This window comes from Podarcis vaucheri (assembly GCF_965113315.1).
Source record: "Podarcis vaucheri genome assembly, chromosome: 10".
In the NCBI taxonomy this organism is placed as follows: Eukaryota; Metazoa; Chordata; class Lepidosauria; order Squamata; family Lacertidae; genus Podarcis; species Podarcis vaucheri.
In genome coordinates, this window is record NC_138748.1 from 75,136,304 (window position 1) to 75,160,306 (window position 24,003).

Genomic DNA, 24,003 nt, shown 5'->3' on the forward strand with positions numbered 1-24,003 from the left:
AGGAGGTCCAAAGATTTGAAAGAGCCTCTGTAAAGTTTTTGAAATGGTGCAAGTTAAAATATATAAATTTATGTATAAGCAATAAAGATTTATTTAAAAAAGAACCCCATCACCTAAAGCCCCCCTTAGCAACTATCTCCTTTTAAGAGGCAGCCCAATTCGAAAGGTCCCTCTGGGTATTGGTGCCTGCGAAATGTTCTGCAAGGCCTGCAAGCGCCAGGATAAGCCCCCAAATCATGTGACGCTGTTGCCAGGATGAGCCCGTATCTGTCTGGATTCACTTGCTCTGTTCTCACTGCACCTAGCCCCTCCCACAAGCCCACCTTGGGGCCGGGGAATCTGGACACCTTCCCCACCTTCTCAGTGAGTCCTCCCCCCCCCAAGCCCCCTCTGTGAAGCAGAACGGGAGCCCCACGGCCCAAGGAGGGCAGGCGGTAGGCTGGGCAGGGCTACCTCTCGGCGGCTCTCAGCTTCTCTGCTCCTCGGGTGTAAACGGCGATGGACCAGTCGACGCAGCGAGCAAAGCCTTCCTTCAGGAGCAGCTCTGTGATGTTCCCATTCTGCAGCCGGGCAAGCAGAGAGAGAGAGAGAGAGTGAGTCAGGGAGCTAAAAACTCCAGCTTCATGGACACACACAAGCCCTGAGCCCCCAAAGATCCTCAACAGATTACGTTTGCTCAGGGCAAACCTAAATATATCTTCGTTATTCTCATTATTGCCTTTATTTGTGCGTCAGTTCATTCATTTGTTAGATTTCTGTCCTGCCCTGCCTCCTAAAGCAGCCCAAGGTGGCAAAGTGGTAAAATAGGACAATTAAAAATAAAATAAAATGCATTTAAAATGACAGAACACATCTGAAAACATTGTTATGCTTGCTGATCCAGTTTATGGCCTGCCTTCCCCAGCAGGGAGGGCGATGACAATGTCAAATTCAATATTGGAAACAAAATTTGTTAAGATGCCTTGAGCTGCCTGCAGCAAGAGAAGGCATCTAATAAATTTAACAAATAATAGTAATAAACTAGTTGCAGGAACACGTAGAAGTCGGGCTGGGCCTCAATTACTTGGGGGGGGGGAGAGATTTGCTGCAAAGACTCCTGCCCCCCTTGTGCCCCTCCCCAGTCTCAAGAGCCACCAGGAGGGAGAGAGAGCCTGTGTCTCCAGAGGACCAGAGCTCCAGACCCACTGGCCCCCCACAGAGAAGGCCAAGCAGAAGGGCCCAGGGCCAGGCGCTGCCCCAAAGACCTTACAATCACCATACGGGGGGGTGAGGATTGTTAGAATTCCTGCTCTGTGATTGCAGTCATGGGACTGTTGTCTGTCACATGACGGTGTATGTTTTGACTCCACAGAGTGGGAAGTGACGGAGACAGGGTGTTTGTGTTCCGTGAAGTGGGACTATTGTCCTTTGTTCTCTCTCTTTGCTGTCTGATGCTAGAGAGAGAGGGAGCCGTGTTGCAGTGCTCCGTATGCGCATTTATATGTAAATAAAGTAGATTAGCCAACATGCTGAATTGCTGAGGTCTATTACGCATGATGCGCAAACTCTGCAGATCCCTAAGTGTGCTGATGTCTGTTGGCATCGGTCGCTGTGATGTTCGGGCTGAAGAAAGCTTTTGAAGCTCCCAAACGAATGACCAGGAGGTCATGCCAGTCGGGCATGTGTCTCTGCCAGGGTCCTACTCGAGTGTAGGCAGAGCTCCTGGCAAAGATGAGGGAAGGACAGCGAGGAAGACCAAGAGGCCTGGCCTGGGGCAGAGGTTCAGGCGGGGATGAGACTCAGCTAAGCCCAGTCTGGAGGGCAATGTGGGGAGATGTGGGGTGCCAAGGGCCCCAAGTCTTCTGACAAGGAGGCCCCCCAACAATAGCTGTCAACTTTTTCCTTTTCTTGCGAGGAATCCTATTCGGAATAAGGGAATTTCCCTTTTAAAAAAGGGAAACATTGACAGCTATGCCCCCAACCTCTCTTCTCCCGAGAAAGCCCCAACCCTGTCAAAAGGCCAGGCCCTGCGGAAGGGGGGTGTCTTCTTCTCTTCCGTCTCTCGGCCCCCCAGGTTCTTCTCCTGCTGCCCCCCGCCTGCCCCTCAGGTCCCCAGCACACCCACCCCTGCAAACCCCTTGAGACCCACCCGGCCCCATGAGTGTAGCCAAGCCCAGACTGGCCTGGACTGACCCCCCCCCCCAAGAATCTCCCTCTGGCTCTTGCCCCAGGACACTAAGGGAGGAGGAGGGGCCCCAGGGAGCTCTCCGGACACCCCACAGCCGTCCCAGGGGCCCCACACCTGCCCCCCGCCCCCCCCCCCCCACTCTGCACTTGCCGGGTGAAGGATGGTGCCCAGAATATTCTGGTTGTGGCAGCTCTCCAGGACGATCTGCACATCCCTCTGGAGCAGACGCGACTCCGTGAAGAACTTGGCTTCCGCTGCAAAGGGCTCGGGGGTCTCCGTGCCGTCCGCTTCCCGCTTGAAGGTGGGGCACTGGTGGGGGGGGGGAGACAAGTCAGGGCAGGAAGGAGAGCGCCTCAGCAGAACCAGGTCCAGGGCTCTTGGCACCCCCATGAGAGAGAGACAGCCATTAGAGCTCCCCATCTGACTTGGCCCCAGAGCCATGCCCGAGTCCCTCCAGACGGGGGGGGGGCATCCCCTCAGCCTTCTTTGGGGAGTGCCAACACCTGCCTCCGTGGGTCACCCTCTGCGGGGCACAAGGGCCATTCCCTCAGGGCCCAGGTGGCAGCAGGGCCAGCATCCCCAGTAGAAAAAAAGACAGCCACGGAACCCAGAAATTACACAAAACAAATGAAAATCCCTGAAACGAGAAGTAACCGACTAGAAATATTATCTTATAGAAATAAACTAAATAATAAAAAATAGGAAAAAATTAGAAAAACCTAGAATTGAACAAAGCCTTAACAGGATGACGGCTACAAGGCTCGTTTCACTGAACTATTCAGTTTCCTCAGAAGGAAATAGAGAAATCATAAACCTTAAATGACCAAATCGTAAACCTTAAATGATCCCCAGGCCCCCCACAAACACCCAGGGCCCACCCACCCTAGCCAGCAAGACCCGCAGAAGGGGCTCCAAGGGAAACCCCCCAGGGAGGCAAAGCTCCTTCCTGCCTCCCCCTCCCCAGCCTCAATGCCAGACGGAAAGGGGTCGCTCTGTGAAGAGGAGTCACAGAAGGGGGAATCCCAGGTCTGGCAGGAATCTCAGAACTAGGGAACTGGAAGGGACCCCCAAAGATCATCCAGCCCAACCCCCTGCAATCGCAGCTAAAGAATCGCTCTGCTTATAAACCTCCAAGGAAGGAGAGTCCACCGCTTTTGGAGAGGATCTGCCAATATTTCACAGCCTTGCAGGTGAAAAGCAGGACAGGTGCATCTGGCCTTGGGCTCGCTTCTTGGCTCAAACGACAGCGGAGCCAATGGTTCCATTTGCGACCCATGGAGAGAAGGCACGAGGCAAGGGGGTGGGAGACGGGGTCAGGGGACAAATCCGCACACGGAGCCACTCCCTGGGCCCCAAAATCCTCCTGCCCGCTCAGAGAGGAGCCTCGGGTGCCGCCACCCAGTCCTTCCTCTGGCCAGGCGCTCCCAGAACCCCCTTCTTCCCCCTCCATCGATTCACTCAGCAGAACTCGCCCTCGCCACCCCTCAGCCCCACACGCGTCGCAGAGGAGAGGGCAGGAGTCGCACTGGGCGCCTGAGGGGACAGGGCCTCCAGGCCGCTCACCTTGATGCCAGAGAGCATGACCGTCACCAGGTAGTTGTCGGGAAGGAGCAGAGCCCGCACCACGCTGCCGTCCCGGACGTGCTCGATGATGGCTGCGGGAGAGAGAGAGTTTCCACTAGGGCTGAGCGCTTGGAGGCAGGAGCAGCAGCCCAGGAATTGGCCTCCTTCGGAGTCAGACCATTGAGATCAGTACTGCCTACACCACAGGAAGGCAACCGAAGGCCCGGATCCAGCCCAATCGCCTTCTCAATCCAGCCGTGGACGGTCCGGGAATCAGCGTGTTTTTACATGAGTAGAACGTGTCCTTTTATTTACAATGCATCTCTGGGTTATTTGTGGGGCACAGGGATTCGTTCATTTTTTTAAAAAAATAAATCCAAAATATAGTCCGTCTCAGGGACGGTGGACCGGCCCACAGCTGAAAAAGGCTGTTGACCCCTGGCCTCCACGGACGGGCAGAGGAGGCTCTCCGGAGCCCACCCTGGAGAAACCGGGGACTGAAGCTGGGACCTTCGCAGCAAGCGTAATCATATCGTGCTGGATCAGGCCCATGGCCCTTGGAAACCTGCCTCCCGGTCTCACGGGGGCCAAACGGATGCCCAAAGGGAAACTCCAGGGCCGGATTCAAGGGCAAGAGAAGCTCTGTCCGGCCATGGCCGCAGGCAGCTTGTGTCCAGAGGCCTCCCCAAACTGGGTCCAGAAAGGTCTACCTGCTGACCGAGGGCATGGGAATCCTTTGAACACAAAGTTGGAACTGTGGAACTCCCTCCCACCGGAGGCGGTGCTGGCAACCAACTTGTTGAGATCTTGAAAAAAAGGATTGTGCGAGTTCATGGAGGAGGAGGAGGAGACTATTCCCTGTTTAGGGAAGCTTTTAATATTTGATGAATTATTGTATTTTAATATTTTGCTGGAAGCCGCCCGGAGAGGCTGAGGAAACCCAGCCAGATGGGCGGGCTACAAATAATAAATTACTATTATTATTAATGGCTGCCAGCGACAACAGCTCTCCCTCAGCTGGAATGCCTGTGGCTGGAAAGGGGGGGGGGTGCTTGGATCCTGCTAGCTGCAGGTTTCCCATAATAAGCATCTCAGTCAGCCACTGTGAGCACCTGACCCAGACTCTTCTCTTCTTACTTCCCCTGGGTATAGTAAGGTTTGTTTAACCCTCATCCCTATTCCACAAAGCGCTCCGCTCACTGCCTTCCACATGCTCACTTGCAGTTTTATTTATTTTGGTTTCATTTTACGCCTGTCTCATTCGAGGGCAATCGACGTATGATGTGCATATGACCATCGGGTGCTGTTTGGCAACACAGGATTCTGCAGAAACTTCTTTGGGAAAAATAGTAAGATCTCTTTTTTAGGCCAAGGAAGATCTGCAGGCACACAGGGCCCTGGCACTGCCCCCAGCAGCAGCCCTCCCTCCTTGGCCAGAGCCCTGCCCTAAACCACCCCGCGTCTCACCATTGATGGGCTTCTGGTGCATGGAGTCCACAAAGTGGCGGGGGTTCTCGATGGTGTACTTCAGGTCCCGGACGGTGTGGGATCCGGTGCCGTCGCTCCACATGCCCTTCTTGGCGATCCTGGCCTGCTCCTCCAGCTCAGCCAGCCGGTTCTGCTCTGGGCTGGGGGCAGAGAAAGGCCGGCCGTCAGAGAAACCACCCAACCCTGCGGTCATCACCCAAGGCCCACAGAGCTTTCCCAGAGAGGCCAGGCAGAGGATCTGCACTGTTAACAATGCCAAAAAATAATCAGAGCAGGGGAAAATTAGGGGGCCTTTCTGCTGTCAACTTTAGACACCCTCATTTCGCTAAGGACTAAGACTGGTTCTTGCTGCCTGAGCTACCGGAAGTTTTACAGGCGGGCTGGATTTTCACGAGGCATTATTCTGTTTCCCAACACTGTCAAACCGAGAGTTACGTAAATTAAACTAACAAATATACCCACAACGTAACTGGTTGTGCTTAACTATATAAATTCTTTATGCATCATATTAACATAACTCTTTTCACATTATCTAATTGAGAAGAAGCAATTAAAGACCAATGTTTAGAACAGGAAATACAAATAGATCAGTTCTCATAAACGTAACGTCCAAATAGAAGCTTTTGTGTTCCACGTATGTCTTAGCGAATACAAGTGTCAAAAATAGCAAAATATAGTTGCTGTATGCAGGTGTCACTCGTTCCATGTCTCTGATACACAAAATATGAGTGAGCACGGCTGACAAAGACCGGCACAGAGAAACAAGGTATTATTCCGGGAATCCTTGTCACGTTCAAGTTCTTTCGTCTGACACCGGCATACAGCAACTGTATTTTGCAAAGGCACACGTTAAGATCTTTCGTATCCTTCATCTGATACCTGCACACAACCAGACTTTGCCAAGGCAGATGTGGAACATTACAAAGAAAAGTTCATCTTTTGCAAGTACTGCTCCTTAAAAGTTGTTGCATTTGACACTTGTATTCGCTAAGACATACATGGAAGACAATCTTACTCGGCTACGAGGGATCACCAAAGAAAGAAGAAAATGATTTCAGCCGCTCAGTCAAGTACAACGCAAAGGTGGGATGCCAAGAGATTTATCCTGCAACAGACCCTCATGTATCTGTCAGCCCACGCCCCTTCTGCCTTACCCTGTCGCTGGGTCTATAAGGGAGCAGGGCTCCCGTGACAGTCTCTGGCTCAAAGCCTGAGCAGGCCACAGAGGGCAGGGGCTCAGGGAGACCCCTTCACACCCAGAGTGAGCAGCCAGGCCTCTGGCAGACCAGAACCACCACGTTTGCCCCCTGGTCTTGCGGCAAATTGTTGCCACCTTTCTCAGCCGGCACAGCGCTATGCATCAGAAAGGATACTGCTATTAGGAAGAGAGGAGCCTGCAGGATCCAGCCAATGCCTCATCTAATTCTCAGCGGCTGAACATTTGCCGCCAGGAAAGCAGGATCCGACACAAGAGCAGCACTCCCCCCTCCTGTGGCTTCAAGCAACCGGTTAAACTAATCCACGGGAATTTCAGCCCTGGGCTGCTATCAAAGGGCAGTTCCACCTGCTAGGCTGCGCCACCCTCGCAACTCCCCCCCCCAAACACTCTGCCTGCATTCCAGGGACAAGCGTGGTGCCACCTCGCCAGCTCCTCGGGGGCCCCGGCAGCTGCCCGCCCTGCGGTGCAGGGATTCCCACTGACCCGGCCTGCCCTGGCAAGAGCGTTCCCTTCTCGGTGTTTGCTTCCCGCTCAGGCGGAACATGAGCAAAGTGAGCCGAGGCCCCGGTGGAGATGGCATGGCAGCCGGCCCAGCCAGCCGGGCTCCGCGGCCTCAGCCGCCTCCGCAGACCTCCGGAGAATACTCTGGGGCTCTTCCAAGGCCGTGAACACATCAGCGGAGCCATCAGGCCCCCTTGGCACTCCCCGCTCTCTCTCGCGCGCGCGCACGCACGCAGGCAGGCACACTCGCTCTCGCTCTCTTTCCTGGCACGAGGCAGAGCTAGGCGTGAAGCAGGGGCTGCCTCCTGCCGCGGCACAGCCAACCTGCCGGGAGCCGCAGGGCCAACAGGATTCGGACAAAAGTCAACGTCCCTGGCAAAACACACCCCAGGGATGGTGGGGCCACGAGGCAGCGCTGTCTCCCCCCCCCCCCCGCTCTCCTTGGGGCTTCCGATTCAGCACACAACCCCCCGATCCTCACCCAAGCTCAACGATGGGCAGTCAAGGTCCCCGGGCACAAGGGGATTTGGAACAAGGCACAGGGCTCTTCTGCCAGCAAAACAAAGCTGCAGAGGCCTCTGGAAGAGACCTCGCCTTCGAGACTAACTACCCGGACTCTCGTCTACGAGAAGATTCGGCCACATTTGCCAGTCTTGGAGGGGACAAGGGGCTGCATGTGGGGGGCTTGTTTTGTAAAGAGATGAGACTCTGTCTTGGAAGCCTCACTCCCCTGCCACCCTCAGCCCAGAGTTTGCCAGGGAGAACCGGCAGCCCAGGGGCACGTCCAAAGGGAAGCCCGGCTCCTCAGGAGTAGACCTACTTGTTGCCACGCAAGCCTTCCCGGCGGCTGGCCAGCCCTTCGGACACCAGCGACTCTGCGATGTTCTCCCCAGCTGTGTCTGCCAAGGAAAGACAGCCAGGTTAGCGAGGCAGCACAGGGCCCACGAACAGAAGAATTGGTCGGCAGGATCAGGCCCCAGAGGGGGCCAAACTGCAGGAGGGATGCGAGCGCAGGAGCCCTCTCCCCTGCAAAACCAGGATTCAGAAGCAGCCGCAGAGGCAGGGCAGAGCCACTGTGGGTGGAGATGCCTTTAATAAAATAAAAATCTTAACTAAAAGCAGAAGAAATGCTTTCAATGAGGAGGCTGGTGCCCTGGTGGTTTTGTCTGAATGTTTTAAACAGATTTAATATATTTGTGAATAGTTTGAATTGATTGTTAATGACTGTGGGAGTTTCCCCCATATTTTTAGCTGCCATTCTTTTATTTGTACGTCAACCCAATTGCCTGCCAGGAGGAAATGTGGGATATAAATAAATACATCATAATAACAGAAGTCGCCACCGGTAGCCTGCCTGGAGGGCGGGAAGCGAGGTGCATCCAGAGCCCAGGGCAAGTCGGCCTGGCTTGACCCACAGAGACTGCCCCCCCACCCCACATGGCCAGGCCGCTTGCGGTGGGCAAAGGTGGCAGAAAGAAAGGAGCAGTTCACAAGCCAGCACCCAAGCAGGATTTCACCACTGTGCACAAGGAGAAAGTCCTGCCACTGCTGGGGGGGGATGTTTCCTCACCTTGCTTTGCCAAGGATCAGGGCCTCCCCAGGTGCTCTTAACAAGGATCTCCACCCAGAAAGCACTCCCTCCTCAAAAAAGGCTTCCGGGGACCCACACACTGAGGCTCTCGGGGAGGGAAAGAGTTATGTGGGGGACTCCCTGGTCCTGAATGGGGTAACTGTGCCCCTGAAGGACCAGGTGCGCAGCCTGGGGGTCATTTTGGACTCACAGCTGACCATGGAGGCGCAAGTCAATTCTGTGTCCAGGGCAGGTGTCTACCAGCTCCATCTGGTACGCAGGATGAGACCCCACCTGCCCACAGACTGTCTCGCCAGAGTGGTGCATGCTCTGGTTATCTCCCGCTTGGACTTCTGCAATGGGCTCTGTGTGGGGCTACCTTTGAAGGTGACCCGGAAACTACAACTAATCCAGAATACGGCAGCTAGACTGGGGACTGGGAGCAGCCGCTGAGACCACATAACACTGGTCTTGAAAGACCTACATTGGCTCCCAGTACGTTTCCGAGCACAATGTTGGTGCTGACCTTTAAAGCCTTAAATGGCCTTGGTGCAGTAGACCTGAAGGAGCATCTCCACCCCCATCGTTTTGCCCGGACACTGAGGTCCAGCTCCGAGGGCCCTCTGGCGGTTCCCTCCCTGCAAGAAGTGAGGCTACAGGGAACCAGGCAGAGGGCCTTTCGTGGTGGCGCCCTCCTGTGGAATGCCCTCCTGTCAGATGTCAAGGAGATAAACAACTATCTGACTTTTAGAAGACATCTGAAGGCAGCCCTGTTTAGGGAAGCTTTTAATGACTGATGGACTATTGTATTTTAATGTTTTGTTGGAAGATGCCCAGAGTGGCTGAGGAAGTCCAGCCAGATGGGTGGGTATAAATAAATTATTATTAATTATTATTATTATTATTAAGTGTAGAGGTCATGAAAAAGCTTCCATGGGCGTTGGAAGGCAGAGGGCGAGGAAGCACCCAGAGGGAGGGGGGCACCGAGGGACCCTGGGCTGCCACAAGCTCTCCTCTGCCCCAAACTGGAGCATTTCAGGAGACAGCCTTGCAGAAAGGGCCAAAGACGCTCAAGTTCAGCCCAAGTCCAGGAATCCAGAGGCTCCGTCAAGGGGGGGCCTGCCAGGGACCCCCTCCAGCATCACCCGACCTCAAACCCATCCACACCCCCTTGGGAAATGCACTCCCAGTCCCAGGCCTGCCTCTCGCGCCCAAACCAGCGGCGCAGTCCAGCCCAGAGAGCTGGGGAGGGGGGAGCAGCTGCCCAGATCGGCCCAGCCAGCAATTTCAACATGGATCTTTTTAAAAGCTGAAGAAGTTAATTAGCAAACATCCACCTCTTCAGCTAAATCCTGGGCTGTCAGGCGGCGTGGCAGAAAAATCCTCCATGTGGCAGCAAACAAGCAGGACAGAGACTGGCATCGCTGCCCACCTCTGAAGATTTACGCCCGGCACGAGGCCCAGAGGGAGATGTGCAAACCAGCGTGTGGGGGGCAGAGCCCCACCCTGGCCCCCCAAAGGACTGGAGAGACACAGGCAAAGCACAGGGGGGGGAGGCAGGCAGGAAGAGATGACCCACAGCTGGGGGGCAGGAGAAGGGGAGAGGGGCCAGGCCTCATCTCAGCAGAAAATTTTTATTTTGCATTTTTATCCCCGCCACCACCCGAAATGCAGGAAATCCAGGGCTCCTCATTCTAAGCTGTTTGTTGGCCTGTTTCCTGCGGAACGCCAGCCCCCAAAGCAGAAAACTCAAAGGAGGGGGGCAGAGTGAAAGAGAAAATCACTCAGAATGGGATACTGTTCAAAACTGGCTGCCCTTCAGCTCCCGCCTGGCTCTCCCATGGCAAGGGGGCAGGAAGGGGGCATGTTACACAGCCAGCAGGCGACCCCAGTTTGTCTGCTCTCTAGGCCAACACTGCGGGCAAGGGGCAGGGTGAAGGGGTGAGCACCCCTGGAACTCAGGGCACCGTCCTGGTCACTGGCTGGGCCCCTGAATGACCCCCCCCCACTTGGCTTCAAAATGCCACCGGTGGATTGGCAAGTCACGGCTGGCGTGAGGCTCAAATTCTCGCCCTGAATGTGTCTTTTCTGCCTGTTAAATTGGACCTCAGAGGAAGAGGGAAACATATCTCCTACAGCCCTTAATGGTATTATATAGGTAAAGGTAAAGGGACCCCTGACCGTTAGGTCCAGTCGTGGCCAACTCTGGGGTTGTGGCGCTCAGTGAAGGCCGCTAAGAAGTCTTACTTCTCGGCCTCCATTGCCTCCGCTAGCTCTCGCCCGGCGCAATTATTTAGTATAATTCGGTCTTTAACGTCCCTTGAAGGACAGCCAAATTTAAATAACAATCTGACACACGGCTGTGAGGCATTTGCGAGCTTTTTTGCGGAGAAGGTCTTGTCGCTCCGCCATGACCTCCCTGCCAATTTGGATACAATAAAGGAACTGGAGGCCCCTCGACTGTCCTCGGGTCCAGTATTGGACCACTTTGACCGGATATCTCCAGCTGATGTGGACAGATTCCTCCAAGCTGGAAAGCCCACCACTTGTCCTCTCGACCCGTGCCCGTCCTGGCTGATTAGAGCGTGTCCAGACGAGGTGCGGGCCCTCCTGGGGAATATCATCAATTTGTCCCTTGGCACGGGGACATTCCCAGGGGAACTGAAGGAGGCAGTGGTGCGTCCGCTCTTAAAGAAAACATCATTAGATCCTTTAGATCTATCCAATTACCGCCCGGTCTCGAATCTTCCATTCCTGGGTAAGGTGATTGAGAGAGCGGTTGCTGAACAGCTTGGTGGGTTTCTGGATGAAACATCTGCTCTGGACCCATTCCAGTCCGGCTTCCGCGCTGGTCATGGGACCGAGACGGCTCTGGTCGCCCTAACAGATGATCTCCGCAGGCAGCTGGATCGAGGCGGGTCGGGGCTGCTGATTCTTCTAGATCTGTCAGCAGCTTTCGACATGGTCGATCACGAACTCCTGGACCGCCGCCTTGCCGACGTGGGGATCCAGGGCACAGTCCTTCAATGGCTGCGCTCGTTTCTCTCCGGTCGGGGACAGAGGGTGGCGCTTGGGGGGGAATTGTCATCGCGCCACTCCTTGGTGTGTGGAGTGCCTCAGGGTGCAATTCTCTCCCCGATGCTTTTTAACATCTTTATGCGCCCCCTCGCCCAGCTTGTCCGGAGTTTTGGGCTGGGCTGCCATCAGTATGCCGATGACACCCAACTCTATCTGTTGATGGATGGCCATCCTGACTCGGCCCCCGACACACTGACCAGATGCCTGGAAGCTGTGGCTGGATGGTTACGTGGGAGCCGGTTGAAGTTAAATCCTTCGAAGACAGAGGTCCTCTGGCTGGGACGGAGCAATATGGGATTGAGGGGGCAACTCCCGTCTCTTGCGGGGGTGCAATTAGTGCCAGCACCGTCCGTGAAGAGTTTGGGTGTAATCTTCGATACCTCCCTCTCTATGGAGTCGCAGATTGCAGCTATAACAAAGGCGGCATTTTTTCATCTCCGCCAAGCTAAGCAGTTGGCCCCTTATCTCTCTCGCCCTGACCTAGCCACTGTGATCCATGCGACGGTCACCTCCAGACTGGATTATTGTAACTCGCTCTACGTGGGGCTGCCCTTGAGACTGACCCAGAAACTCCAGCGGGTGCAGAATGCCGCAGCGAGACTCCTTACGGGGTCTTCGCTGCGAGATCATATCCATCCGGTGCTGTACCAGCTGCACTGGCTCCCGGTGGAGTACAGGATCAGGTTTAAGGTGCTGGTTTTAACCTTTAAAGCCCTATACGGCCTAGGACCCTCGTACCTATGGGACCGCCTCTCCTGGTATGCCCCACAGAGAAACCTACGGTCTGCAAATAATAACATCCTCAAGGTCCCAGGCCTCAGAGAGGTTAGGCTGGCCTCAACTAGAGCCAGGGCCTTCTCGGCTGCGGCTCCAAACTGGTGGAATGCTCTGTCACAAGAGACTAGGGCCCTGCAGGACCTGACATCTTTCCGCAGGGCCTGCAAGACAGAGTTGTTCCGCCAGGCCTTTGGTCAGGGCGCAGCCTGACTCCCTCCTCTGGCAACCTGCACAGAATTTTGCTTAATTGGTTGCCATCAATTTGATTTAATTAATTTTTATAATGAAATATTTTTAGATTGTGTGATTATTTGACTGATTATTTGATTGTTGTTAGCCGCCCTGAGCCCGGCTTCGGCTGGGGAGGGCGGGATATAAATAAAATTTATTATTATTATTATTATTATTATTATTATTATTATTATCTCGCTTTATTGGCCGAGGGAGCCGGCGTACAGCTTCTGGGTCATGTGGCCAGCATGACTAAGCCGCTTCTGGCGAACCAGAGCAGCACACGGAAACGCCGTTTATCTTGCACTTTGACATGCTTTTGAACTGCTAGGTTGGCAGGAGCAGGGACCGAGCAACGGGAGCTCACCCCGTCACAGGGATTCGAACCGCCAACCTTCTGATCGACAACTCCTGGGATCTGTGGTTTAACCCACAGCGCCACCCGCGTCCCTATGTTATTATATAGAACTTCCCAAAGTTGTATACTTATGGAGATCTCCTTTTCTGAACGAAGGAATATTTGGACACAACTTTGGCTTTGAGACACTTGGATATGATTCTGGTATTGCACACATTATGTAAAAGATATATTTAAAGAAACGGACGCTTGGTGGAATTTAAATGTCTTATTATTATACTGGGTCTTTTAGGAAGTTCTACATAACTGCATAGAGAGTTGCATGAGCTGGGTTAAATTGGACCACCACCTTGGCCAACCCAATAGTCTTCTTGCCTGCCACGTTCCAGATTTCCAGCTGTGTTTCCCCTTTGCCAGTTTCCCCCGGGAGAACAGGTCCCTCGTTTCCCAAGGAGGTCTCCTTTTTTGCCCCCAGACCTGCCAGTGCCAACAGATGACTACAGAGCTCTTTTTTGATGGCTTTGGGAGCTGAAGAACTCAGAATAGGCTCCGGCTCTGCTCACCCCCCACTTGGCTGATGAACCTCAAAGCTCACAGGAGAACAGCCGGCTCAGGGAGGAAGGACCCTCTGCAGACTGGGCTGTGGGGATTTGCCCTCCAAGTGTGGGGCAACCCTGCGCAGAACCTCTCACCTTTCCCCAGGTACACCATCCCGTACTCCCGGCCTTGGGGCGTCTTGTATTCCACCGTGAAGCAAACCTCTTTCCCGATGAGCTTTTTCCGCAGGAATTCGCGGGCTGGGAAGCCCCAGGGCTGAGGAAGAAGGAGGTCACTTGTCAGGAACAGGAGCCGCTCAGCCCCACATCCCCGCCCCCAATACTCACTCCCAGACCCCTTGTTATTTCAAGGTTGACTCGTCGCTTTCAGAAACTCACCCGTCAGCTTGCAAAAGTAACAATTAAGAACCACCAATGTAATACAGAATTTTTAAAAACCTCCAAGGGCTTCATATAAGCTCCTTAGGAAATTTGCATATTAAGCGGTATATAGCTACGGTTGACGATAAATGATGGATAAAACATCCAATGTGTGGGAGAATGGAAACCCCTTGGGGCCGGATGAACTTCTCTAGAAAGGGGATTTTCATTTATTCATTTTATTATTATTATTATTATTATTATTATTATTATTATTATTATTACTACTACTACTACTATTTCATCCGTAGATCTCAAGGTGGTTCACAACATAAAAATTTAAGGTGAGAGACAAATTCCTCAAGCAGGGCTGCTCCCACAGGTGAGGCCACCCCCATCTCCCCCCCCACACACACCACCCCATGACCAGCCTCAGGAAGGGTCAAGCTCAGGCCTGGACCTCAGAAGATGGGCAACTAAGGGGGGGGGAGTGAGGGAGGGGAGGGGGCGGACAACTCACACCCAGGCTATTTCCTGCCAAACTTCGCCCACTGGTGGCAAGAAGTGGAATAGCAACCAATAGCATGACTGAAAGGACCACGAACCTACAGACAGAAAAATCTGACCCGAAGGGCCATTGGCAAGGTCATGATGCGCAGCAAAAGCACATAATCCGGCTGCCACACAAGTCCTGGTTGAGCGCAGGGTGCAAACCTGGCCACGGGTGTAGGGGAGAGAGGGAATGTATAAACCACCCGTCTCGTCTTATATTCTGTTTTTAAAACAGAGGTTGGGGGGGCCATCTATGGTGAGCTGTTCCGGAAGCTCGGCAAGCGCCATCTTGGCAGTCCCGATAACCCCAGAATTAATTGGCAGCTGTTGCAGCAATGAGTTCATTTATTAGCTTAGATGTAAGCTAATTGGCTGGCTTTGACATGCCCTCCTTATCTGTGGGGTGCTGGGCTCTGAGCCCAGAAAGGGGAGCTTATCTGTAGGATTTGGGCATTTGCCACTTCTCCCCTCACCTGGGCAGGTGAAGCCATCTGAAGCCCTGGCCAAAGGATCCTGCTTTGGGTATAAAGAATGAATCCCCATTTGCTTGGGGGGCAGACAGGCCATCTCCTTGCTACCCACCCCTCCCTTCGATTATGTGGGTCACGCCCTGTGCCCACAGCCTCCCCCTCTTGGGCACCTCCACAGCAGGTCCTGGCAGCAGAGGCAACAGTTAGCCCCCCACACACACATCAGGCCCTCAGTTGCCTCCGTGACCAGCACTTCCCCCCATCTCCCCCCCCCAAGACCTACCTCGTCTGGCGTGTCCTTGCCATCTGGCTGCCCCGCACCTGCCCGGCGTGCCAGGGTGCCAGCCCGGATGTTGCTGAGGTTGATCTGCCTCTCAGGAGGCGGTCCTCCACGGGGCTGGCCGCGAACGATGATGGCGCAGCCAGAGAGAACCTGGGGGGGGGGGAGAAGGCGGGGGCATCAGTAGCAGCATCTAACAAGCCCCAGAGCGAGCAGAGTCAGAAAAGGACCCAGAAGTAAAGGTAAAGGGACCCCTGACCATTAGGTTCAGTCGCGGGGTTGTGGCGCTCATCTCGCTTTGTTGGCCGAGGGAGCCGGCGTACAGCTTCTGGGTCATGTGGCCAGCATGACTAAGCCGCTTCTGGCGAACCAGAGCAGCACACGGAAACGCCGTTTGCCTTCCCGCCGGAGAGGTACCTATTTATCTACTTGCACTTTGACGTGCTTTCGAATTGCTAGGTTGGCAGGAGCAGGGACAGAGCAATGGGAGCTCACCCCATCACAGGGATTCGAACCGCCAACCTTCTGATCGGCAAGTCCTAGGCTCTGTGGTTTAACCCTCAGCGCCACCTGCACCCCGGGATCAAATGCCCACTCGGCCAGGAAACTGACTGGGGGACCTTGGGCCGGCCTACCTCGCAGGTGAGTTTTAGAGATTAAATGGGAAGGACCAGGTAAGCCACGCTGAGGCTCTTGGAGGTAAGGCAAGTGGAATTCATGATAACAGGGATCTTGGCTGAGCAGGCAGGTGTGAGCGCCAGAGGAGCAATGCTTCACACAGGTGTGCCCAGGTAGCCTGTAGGCAAGCGCCCCTTCTCCTCCTCAGCTGTTGCCACCCTCAATGGCACCCTGCCAGCACCTAGACGCTGCCCCTGAATGCGCAAGATCCCAGTTTACTCACAGGGCACTCGTCTGGGGCTCCTTCCTGCCCATGAATTTTGCCAGGATGCCAGCCACTGCCCAAGCCAACCAATAGCAAGGTACGTTGAGGATGGGCTATGTGAATTTTCTATGCTGCCTTTCCCTCACACCGCTGCCAGCAAAAGGACATCCTAAAGAGGAAATCAAAGCGCTTGCAGTCGTTCATGAACTGCAGGGCCACAATCCGTCCAAAGGGAAAATGGAGCCACAAAAAGTAACGCTGCGCTGCCCTGGTTGCCAGTTCATTCCCAGGCCCAAGCCAAGGTGTTTGTGTTTAAGCCCTAGACGACTCCAGCCCCAGATATCCAAATGGCTACCTTCTTCCCTGAAGACCCTCTTGAGGGTTCTCTTGGCAGTCCCTCCACCTTCAGGGGCTCCAGGCGAGTGGCACCCCAACAGGACGGGGCCTTCTCTGTGGCAGCCCCTCCCCACAGTGATTCTGGTGCCTTAACTGCACAGGTGCCAGACATCTCTTTGCCCCCTGACTTCTTTTGCAAGTGGAGGTGTATGTTCTTAGGACCCAACTCATTTTAGGGTTGGGAGTTGTTTTAAAGCATTCTTAATATTGTGTTTTAATGTTCTGTCCTGCCCTGAGACCTTGGGGTGGAGGATTGGTAACAAACTATTATTACCATTATTATCATTACTGCTACTACTACTACTACTACTGCTACAGTCATACCTTGGATCCCAAACGCCTTAGTACTCGGACGTTTTGGCTCCTGAACGCTGCAAACCCAGAAGTGACTGTTCCGGTTTGCGAACTATTTTTAGAAGCCGAATGTCTGACGGGGCTTCTGTGGCTTCCGGTTGACTGCTGGAGCTTCCTGCAGCCAATCAGAAGCCGCGCTTTGTTTTCCGAACGTTTTGGAATGGACTTCCAAGGTACAACTGTACTACTATGAAGCTTTTCTTTTTAATCCACCAAAAGCTTTCATTGCGATTCCTTACAACTTCAGACAACCATTGTCAAAGAAGCAGCCAATCAATGTGACCCCCCAAGCCCCAGAGGCGGGACTTCCCTTGGTTCAGCAACAGCAGCCTTCGAGAGCCCCCCCCCCTTCCCTGGGACCCAGCAGGTCAAGCCCTCCCACTGCCTGCCCCACAGGGGAGGCTTCCCCTCTGCCCAGGCGATCCTCCTGCCAAGGTTCAGGGTCCAGGCAGATCACTGGACCACAGGTCAGGCCTCCTCTCGGCCGGCTGGGCAGCAGCGGAAGCTGCAGCCACGCTGACCCTGCAAGCCTCTGAGGCTGAAACCAGCAAATGAAAAGTTGTGCCCTAGAAATTATGGACACACACACCCCTCCGGGCTCCTCGACACGTGGCCCATGCTCACGGCCCGTGGCTGCCTTTCTTCGAAGTAGAAAATGGAGACCAGAAGGATCTGTTTCCTGGCTGCAGCTAGCCCTGGAAGCCCAGAGAGGAGCTACCAGGGGACAAATATCCTCTGGCTTGTGATCCTCTCTGTGGTGCCCGCCTGGCAGGATGCAAGATGCACAAATCCAGATCTCCAGGCGTCCCTCTGGCCTCTCCACCAGCAGGCAAGGACAGGGGGGCTTCGATGGTGCACAGCCTGGTATGCCCAGGAGGGAGGGGGAACAGGCTATAGTCACCTGCAGGTGGCCCTCCGGCCTCCTTCTCAAGGCAACAATTTTGAGCACCCGGGCTCAGGACCAGCGGCAAGAATTGGGACCCTGGCTCACCTCCCTGCTGCGAGCACCTTCTTCCCCCACGTGTCCCAGGGGCCAAGAGGGCTTTCCTTGGGGGCTGCATCCTCTTCTCAACTCCTTTCACCCAAATGACCAGCCCTCAAACGTAGCAGTCGATGCCCCAGTCTATTAAAGCCCTCTGCGCAAACGCCAAAGCAGTAAACTCCAACCGGAGAAGCAAATTGACAAAATAATCAATTGGAGAGAGATTCTTTCAACGGAGCTTGTTCCGCGGCCGTGGCACTCGATACACCCAGGACTGGAGCTGTAATTACTCTTAATCTAGTTCCCAGGACAGACTCAGGGACCACCCGGCTCTTGGCTGCTTGCCGGAGAAAGCCAGGGGCGAGATCCGTGGGGGCGCCATCCTGCACAAAGGGCACCACCTCGCAGGCTCCCTCCCTGCGCCCCTTTGACTCCCAAGGCCTCCTCAGCCAAGCTTCCTGATCAGCCGACCACCTTCCAAAGTCCCCAAGAGGCTCCGTGTCACCCCAACAGACAGGCAATCGCCGGGGCTTCACAGCACAGGACGCAGCCCCTTGCAGAAACGAGCCGGCTGACTCCACTGTGGGCATCAGGTAACTGGCAGGCAGGCAGCCCTGCTCCCCTGTCAGACTTGGGCCACAAAGGGTGGGGGAGAAAAAGCTTTCCCCCGCAACTGGAACTACACTCGAATGCAGCTGACAGTCAAAGGATGCTGCGGCCCCCAAAATCCTCTGCTACCCCCACAGTCAGCACTCCTTCGGTCTTTCCTCCACCCCAAAAATTTCACCGCTTCTCAAGTTTAGCAAGCTGATGCCACCTCTGTGAAAAATTACCACCAGAGAGAGCGGAGTTCCTACCTCACAATATCCCCCCCCCCCCACTGAGAGGCTGGGTTATATGCCTCTGGTTTCAAAGGCTGCCTGCCAGAGCCCAGGCTTTCCCCGCAGAAAGGACCTGAGGGCTGATTCCCCCAGTGGGGCCCATTCTCCCAGGAAGAAGGTGCTGCTCTCAGATGGAACAGAGGCTGAGGCTCACTTCTCCCTCGTGGCAAAGGGAACTCCCCCTCGCTTACAGAAATGCAGTGCAGCTCAGTGGTCAAAGCGTCTTTCTAGCGCCTGGGAGACCCCAGGGATCAATCCCCACTCGGCCATGAACCTCACTGGGCGGCCATTGCCCAGCCACTGCCTCTCCCCCTACCCTAACCTACCTCTCAGGGCTGTTGTTGTGGGTGCTAAACGAGGAGGGGGAGAACCAGAGAGGCCCCCTTGACCTCGGGTGCTTTGTAAATGCGATGAATGAAATAAATATCGTCAACAAATAAATACAGTCCTACCTCAAAAGTCAAACAGAATCCGTTCCAGGAGTCCATTCAACTTCTGAAATGTTCGGAGACCAAGGCGCGGCTTCTGACTGGTTTCCGATTGTGCAGGCACACCAGAAACAACAGCAGAAGAGGGGCCGGACGTTTGGCTTCCCAAAAAAGTTCAAAATACTTCTGTTTTTTGTTCGTTCGGCAGCCAGAACTTTCAACTCCCAAGACATTCGGGAGCCGAAGTACGGCTGTATGCCACAGGGCGAGAGGCGGAAGCGCCTATGGGGAACCTCCCCCCATCCTTCCCAGGGGGCAGCCCCCCCCCTCGCGCCAGCCCCAGGGGCAGCAAGCGCCTCCCCACTTCCCTAAGGCCCTCTGGGTCACCGGGTGGTGTGTTTTGCCATTAAAGCACTGTTGGGGAAAAAATATAAATGAGAGCTGAATGAAATAAGAACAAGGCTGGAATGGTTACAGGTTGCGACCTGGAGAAAGTGGCCAGAGCGCCACAGGCATCCCAGCCACCCTTTGCGGAAGTGAGGACGGGAGTAGCGCACAGGGAGAGCGTTGCCCCTTCTCTCCTCACAGGGTTGCTGTGGGGCAGATTAGAACTGCCTGCACCCCGGCGTATCTGCAAAGCTGAGCTGCACCCCGCCCCTCGGGCAGCGGTCCTGGAGCACTCTGCAGACCACCCACTGTGGACGGGTACCTCACCCCAGGGCACACCCCCTGCTTGAACTGCTGGGGGGAATTCTCTCTTAGCTGCCGCAGGACCTTGGCCCACCAGCCCCACTGATCTTCTCGCTGTGGGGCAGAGATGGGCCTGTGCAGGATGCCCAGAAGACTCCGAAAACCAAACTAAACTGGTTCCCAAAGCTACTGGGCGAGCGCTTCCGTCCCTGCCTGCTCCAAGGGAAGCATCTAAATTGCAGAACTCTTTCATGTGGCGTGGCTCACACATCGCAGTGGGGTGACCCACAGGGCACTTGCTTCGGGATAGGGAAGGGAACCAGCTGTTCTCAGGCTCCAGAGCCCCGTTATTTAGAGGCACCTGAACATCCTCTGCTCAACGGGTAAGGCCACTTCCTGCCTCCAGGTTGCAACGTTACACCCTAGCGTGCCTGGGGTTTATTACAAGCAACTTCTGCTGCTGAATTTCTAGCAGCATTTGCAAATTCTGGCCGAGACCTGGCACAGCCAGCACACGTCCTGTGTCACAGTGGATCTGCAGCAAAAAGCAGCCCCCAAGATGGGGGGGGACCCACACACAAGGGCCAGATGCCAGCACACTGAGCAGCAGCATGGCAGCAGGCACAGTCGGGTCCAAGCGCCCACAACACACACCCAAGCTGCCACATGCGTTGACAGCACCGGTCCTGGACAATGTGGGTTCCCAGAAGCAAGTCTGCGGAAGATGGCCTGAGAGAGCGGCAAGGGGGCAGCCCACAACCCCCCACCCCACCCCATGAGACTGCCCTTCCAGGCTTGCCCCACTGCACAACTTTGTCAAAGATACAACTGGCACACACACACTCCTTCCAGAAAGCAAGTGTGAGGCTGGGTGTCCTTTGCAATGCAAAGGCGGTTACAAGGCTCCCCTAAGTTATCCTGGGGGCGTTTTCTAAAGGTCACCGGAAGCCAGACCACTGGGCCCCCTAGGGCAACGCTCTCCAGATGTTACTAGAGCCCAGCTGCCAACAGGCTCAGCCAGCATGGCCAATGGTCAGGGCCCAGAGCTGTAGTCCAGCAACATATGGCGAGGGCTGCATGGGGTGCCCCCTGCCCAGAGACAAGGCTCTTTCCCCAGCTCTAGGGCAGAAGTTCCGGCCTGGATCCGAGGCTTTCTGCCTGCAACGTGGAGGCGCTGCGACTCAGCCGGGCCCTTCCTGGCGGCATCACGTGCAGCAAAACAAGAGAACCATGCATGGCATCAAGGACTCCTCTTCTTCCTTCTCTTCCAAACGGAGGAACGGGATGGACTCTCCTTGCAGGAACACGCCTCACCCTCCCGAAAGTCTCCAGAGAAGGAGCTCAGGATGCTGCAATTGCACCAGGGAGAGAAAAGGGTCGCCCTGGGGATCCCAGTCCTGGGGGCCACACGCCCACCTCTCACAGGGGAGACGGAGGGGGGGTCTTGGGGAAGCCGAGGGCCTTCCCACAGGGGCACCTGGCTGGCCTCTCTGGGGCACAGGGGGGTGGGATCCCTCTCACCCACCCACCCCAACACCCACGTGGTCCCAAATCCAGCTGCTGCTGCTGCTGCTGCTCATGGGCTGCTGGGCGGGGTTTTGAGCGGACCTTCCCGCCTTGCACGGGGTTGGTCTGGACGGCCCCTGGGGGTCCCCCTCCTCCCAAGGCTTCGGGGAAAGGGCTCCAGAGGAGGGTCCTGGGCTGGACCCCCCTCCGGGCAGCTGGGGCAAGGGGAGAGCGGAGGGCGAGCTGGCCGAGGGGGGCACGTGGCGGGGAGGGGTCGCCCGGAAAGGGGCCTGGGCGCTCTGTCCATGCTCAGAGGCGCCCTTCTTTCCCCCCCGCCCCCGCCCCAGGGAAAGGGTCCTGGGCTGGATCCCCCCTTCCTGGGCTCCTCCCTCCCTCCTGCCTGCCTGGGCACTCTGCCCATGCTCCGAGGCGCCCTTACCATCTTGACGATGCCTCTCTGCAGGGCGGGGCTGGGGGCGCCCGAGGCGGCGGCGGCGCTGCTGCTTCCGGAGGAGGAGGCCATCCCGAGGGGTCTCTCGCGGGGGGGTCTCGAGCGGGGGTCTTTCTCTCGCTCTCTCTCTCTCTCGCTCTCTCTCTCTGCGAGGGACGCGGCGCGGACGGAGCGGCGGAAGGGGCGGGGCCAGGGGCGGGGCGCCAGCTTCCTACCCCTCCCCGGCCCCGCCCCCTCGCGCAGGCGCAGGCTCCGGCCCCGCCCAGTCCTGGAGAGGAGGGCCAATGGGCGGGCGCCCCCTCGGACCCGGACCCGCCCCCTCGCCGCCGGCCTGGCCAATGGGCGCGGCGAGCGCCGGCCAGGGAGGGAAAGGGGAGCGGATTCAAACCCGCGACGTCGAGGAAGGGAGGAGGGAGGGGGAGGCGGAGGAGGCGGGACTTCCGGGTCAGGCGGGCAGAAGGACACGTCGGCAAGAGCTGCCCGCGCGGCAGGACCGCCCACGGGGGGAGGGAGGGAGGGGCCGACGCCGGGGACGCGCCTGCGCCTTAGAGGGGGATCCCGGGGAAGCCCGGCGGGCCGGCACGTGACCCAGGAGGGAATTCCCCGCCGCCGCTGCTCCTCCGGCGGCGGCGCCTAGTATTGCCTGTGGTCGGCACGGCGAGCGGCGGATTCTTTCACCATCTGAATTTTATATACAGTATCTGTCTGTATTGTTCATAGTGTTTGTTACATTACGAGTGAAATTTAAATTTTATATATAAATATGTATGTGTGTGTGTGTGTATGTATGTATGTATATATACATGTATGTATGTATGTATGTATGTATACATGTATGTACGTATACATATATGTATGTATATACACATGCATATATATCTGTGTGTGTGTGTGTGTGTGTATGTGTATATATATATATATATATATATATAAATTTATTGCTTATACCCCGCCCATCTGGCCAGGCATCCCCAGCCACTCGGGCGGCTTCCAACCAAAAATTAAAAATACATTAAAACATCAGTTTTCTCCTGAGAAATCGCTATGTGGGACAATGTTGCAGGAAACGCCCCCCCCCCCCAATCATTCAGTTTGTACAAACATGACACTCACACATGACATACTCAACGTTTATGTTATAAATTCATAGTAAATCAACCATACATCGGATTTACACCGGTCCACTTTTCTTTTGCTCCATGAAGAGAGGACTATCAAAGGGGGGTGGTTTGATACAGGATGGGCATAATCCCTTAAGTGTACCAACAGGTACTCAGGAGCCCTACCCAGTTCGCATGATGACCTTGATGGTCCCAGACAGAAGACCATCACGGTCACAAAGGACTTGCATATGGGAGTGGATTCAACATGGACTGGAACAAAGGACAATGATCAGATCTTCCCTCTGGGGGTAGGAAACTGCCAACTCCCCTTTGTCCTCTGGAAAATACTCATGGGGAGGGGGAAAGGAGCGACCAGCCAGGTGACAAGATACTCAGGTTACCTCCACAACTCCTCCCTAAGACCCTCCTTTTTGTGATGTGCCAATGATGTAGTCATGATGTAGCTGTGATGTAGTTCTAGGGGCGTAGTTTGGGGGGATTACTAACTAATAAAAGTTGGGGTCTTCCTTTGTTCGGGGCTTCCATCTTGTTCCACCTGGTGGCAGGTTGGAGTCCTGTCGCAACAGTCTTCAATCAAGACCAATCCTACTGGTTGCTGTTTTGCTCTGCTATTCCTGGCTGATCTCCTTGTTTTTTTGTCCAAGGGAACCTTCAGATTTCTCCGTTAACAACAAGAAGAACTGATTGGTTCAAAATTGGGAAAAGAGTACAACATGGCTGTATAATGTCTCCCTGCTTATTTAACTTATATGCAGAATTCATCATGCGAAAGGCTGGGGTGGATGAATCTCAAGCCGGAATTAAGATCGCCGGAAGAAATATCAACAACCTCAGATATGCAGATGACACAACCTTGATGGCAGAAAGTGAGGAGGAATTAAAGAACCTTTTAATGAGGGTGAAAGAGGAGAGCGCAAAATATGATCTGAAGCTCAACATCAAAAAAACGAAGATCATGGCCACTGGTCCCATCACCTCCTGACAAATAGAAGGAGAAGAAATGGAGGCAGTGAGAGATTTTACTTTCTTGGGCTCCATGATCACCGCAGATGGTGACAGCAGCCACAAAATTAAAAGACTCCTGCTTCTTGGGAGAAAAGCAATGACAACCCTAGACAGCATCCTAAAAAGCAGAGA

At 55.0% G+C, this 24,003-nt stretch overlaps 1 protein-coding gene across 1 annotated transcript in view; it reads right to left on the reverse strand.

Annotated features, from left to right (window-relative positions):
* Positions 1-21,878, reverse strand: part of SND1 (staphylococcal nuclease and tudor domain containing 1) — a 220,023-nt gene extending 198,145 nt beyond the window's left edge. Inside the window, exons 1-8 of the mRNA XM_082238802.1 lie at positions 21,731-21,878; positions 15,175-15,324; positions 13,645-13,765; positions 7,759-7,837; positions 5,198-5,358; positions 3,731-3,822; positions 2,318-2,476; positions 454-560 (exon numbers count right to left, since the gene is read on the reverse strand). Of these exons, the coding sequence (XP_082094928.1) occupies positions 454-560; positions 2,318-2,476; positions 3,731-3,822; positions 5,198-5,358; positions 7,759-7,837; positions 13,645-13,765; positions 15,175-15,324; positions 21,731-21,814 (953 nt within the window). The 5' untranslated portion in view covers positions 21,815-21,878. The remainder of the gene's footprint in view (positions 1-453; positions 561-2,317; positions 2,477-3,730; positions 3,823-5,197; positions 5,359-7,758; positions 7,838-13,644; positions 13,766-15,174; positions 15,325-21,730) is intronic.
* Positions 21,879-24,003: the final 2,125 nt, after the last annotated feature.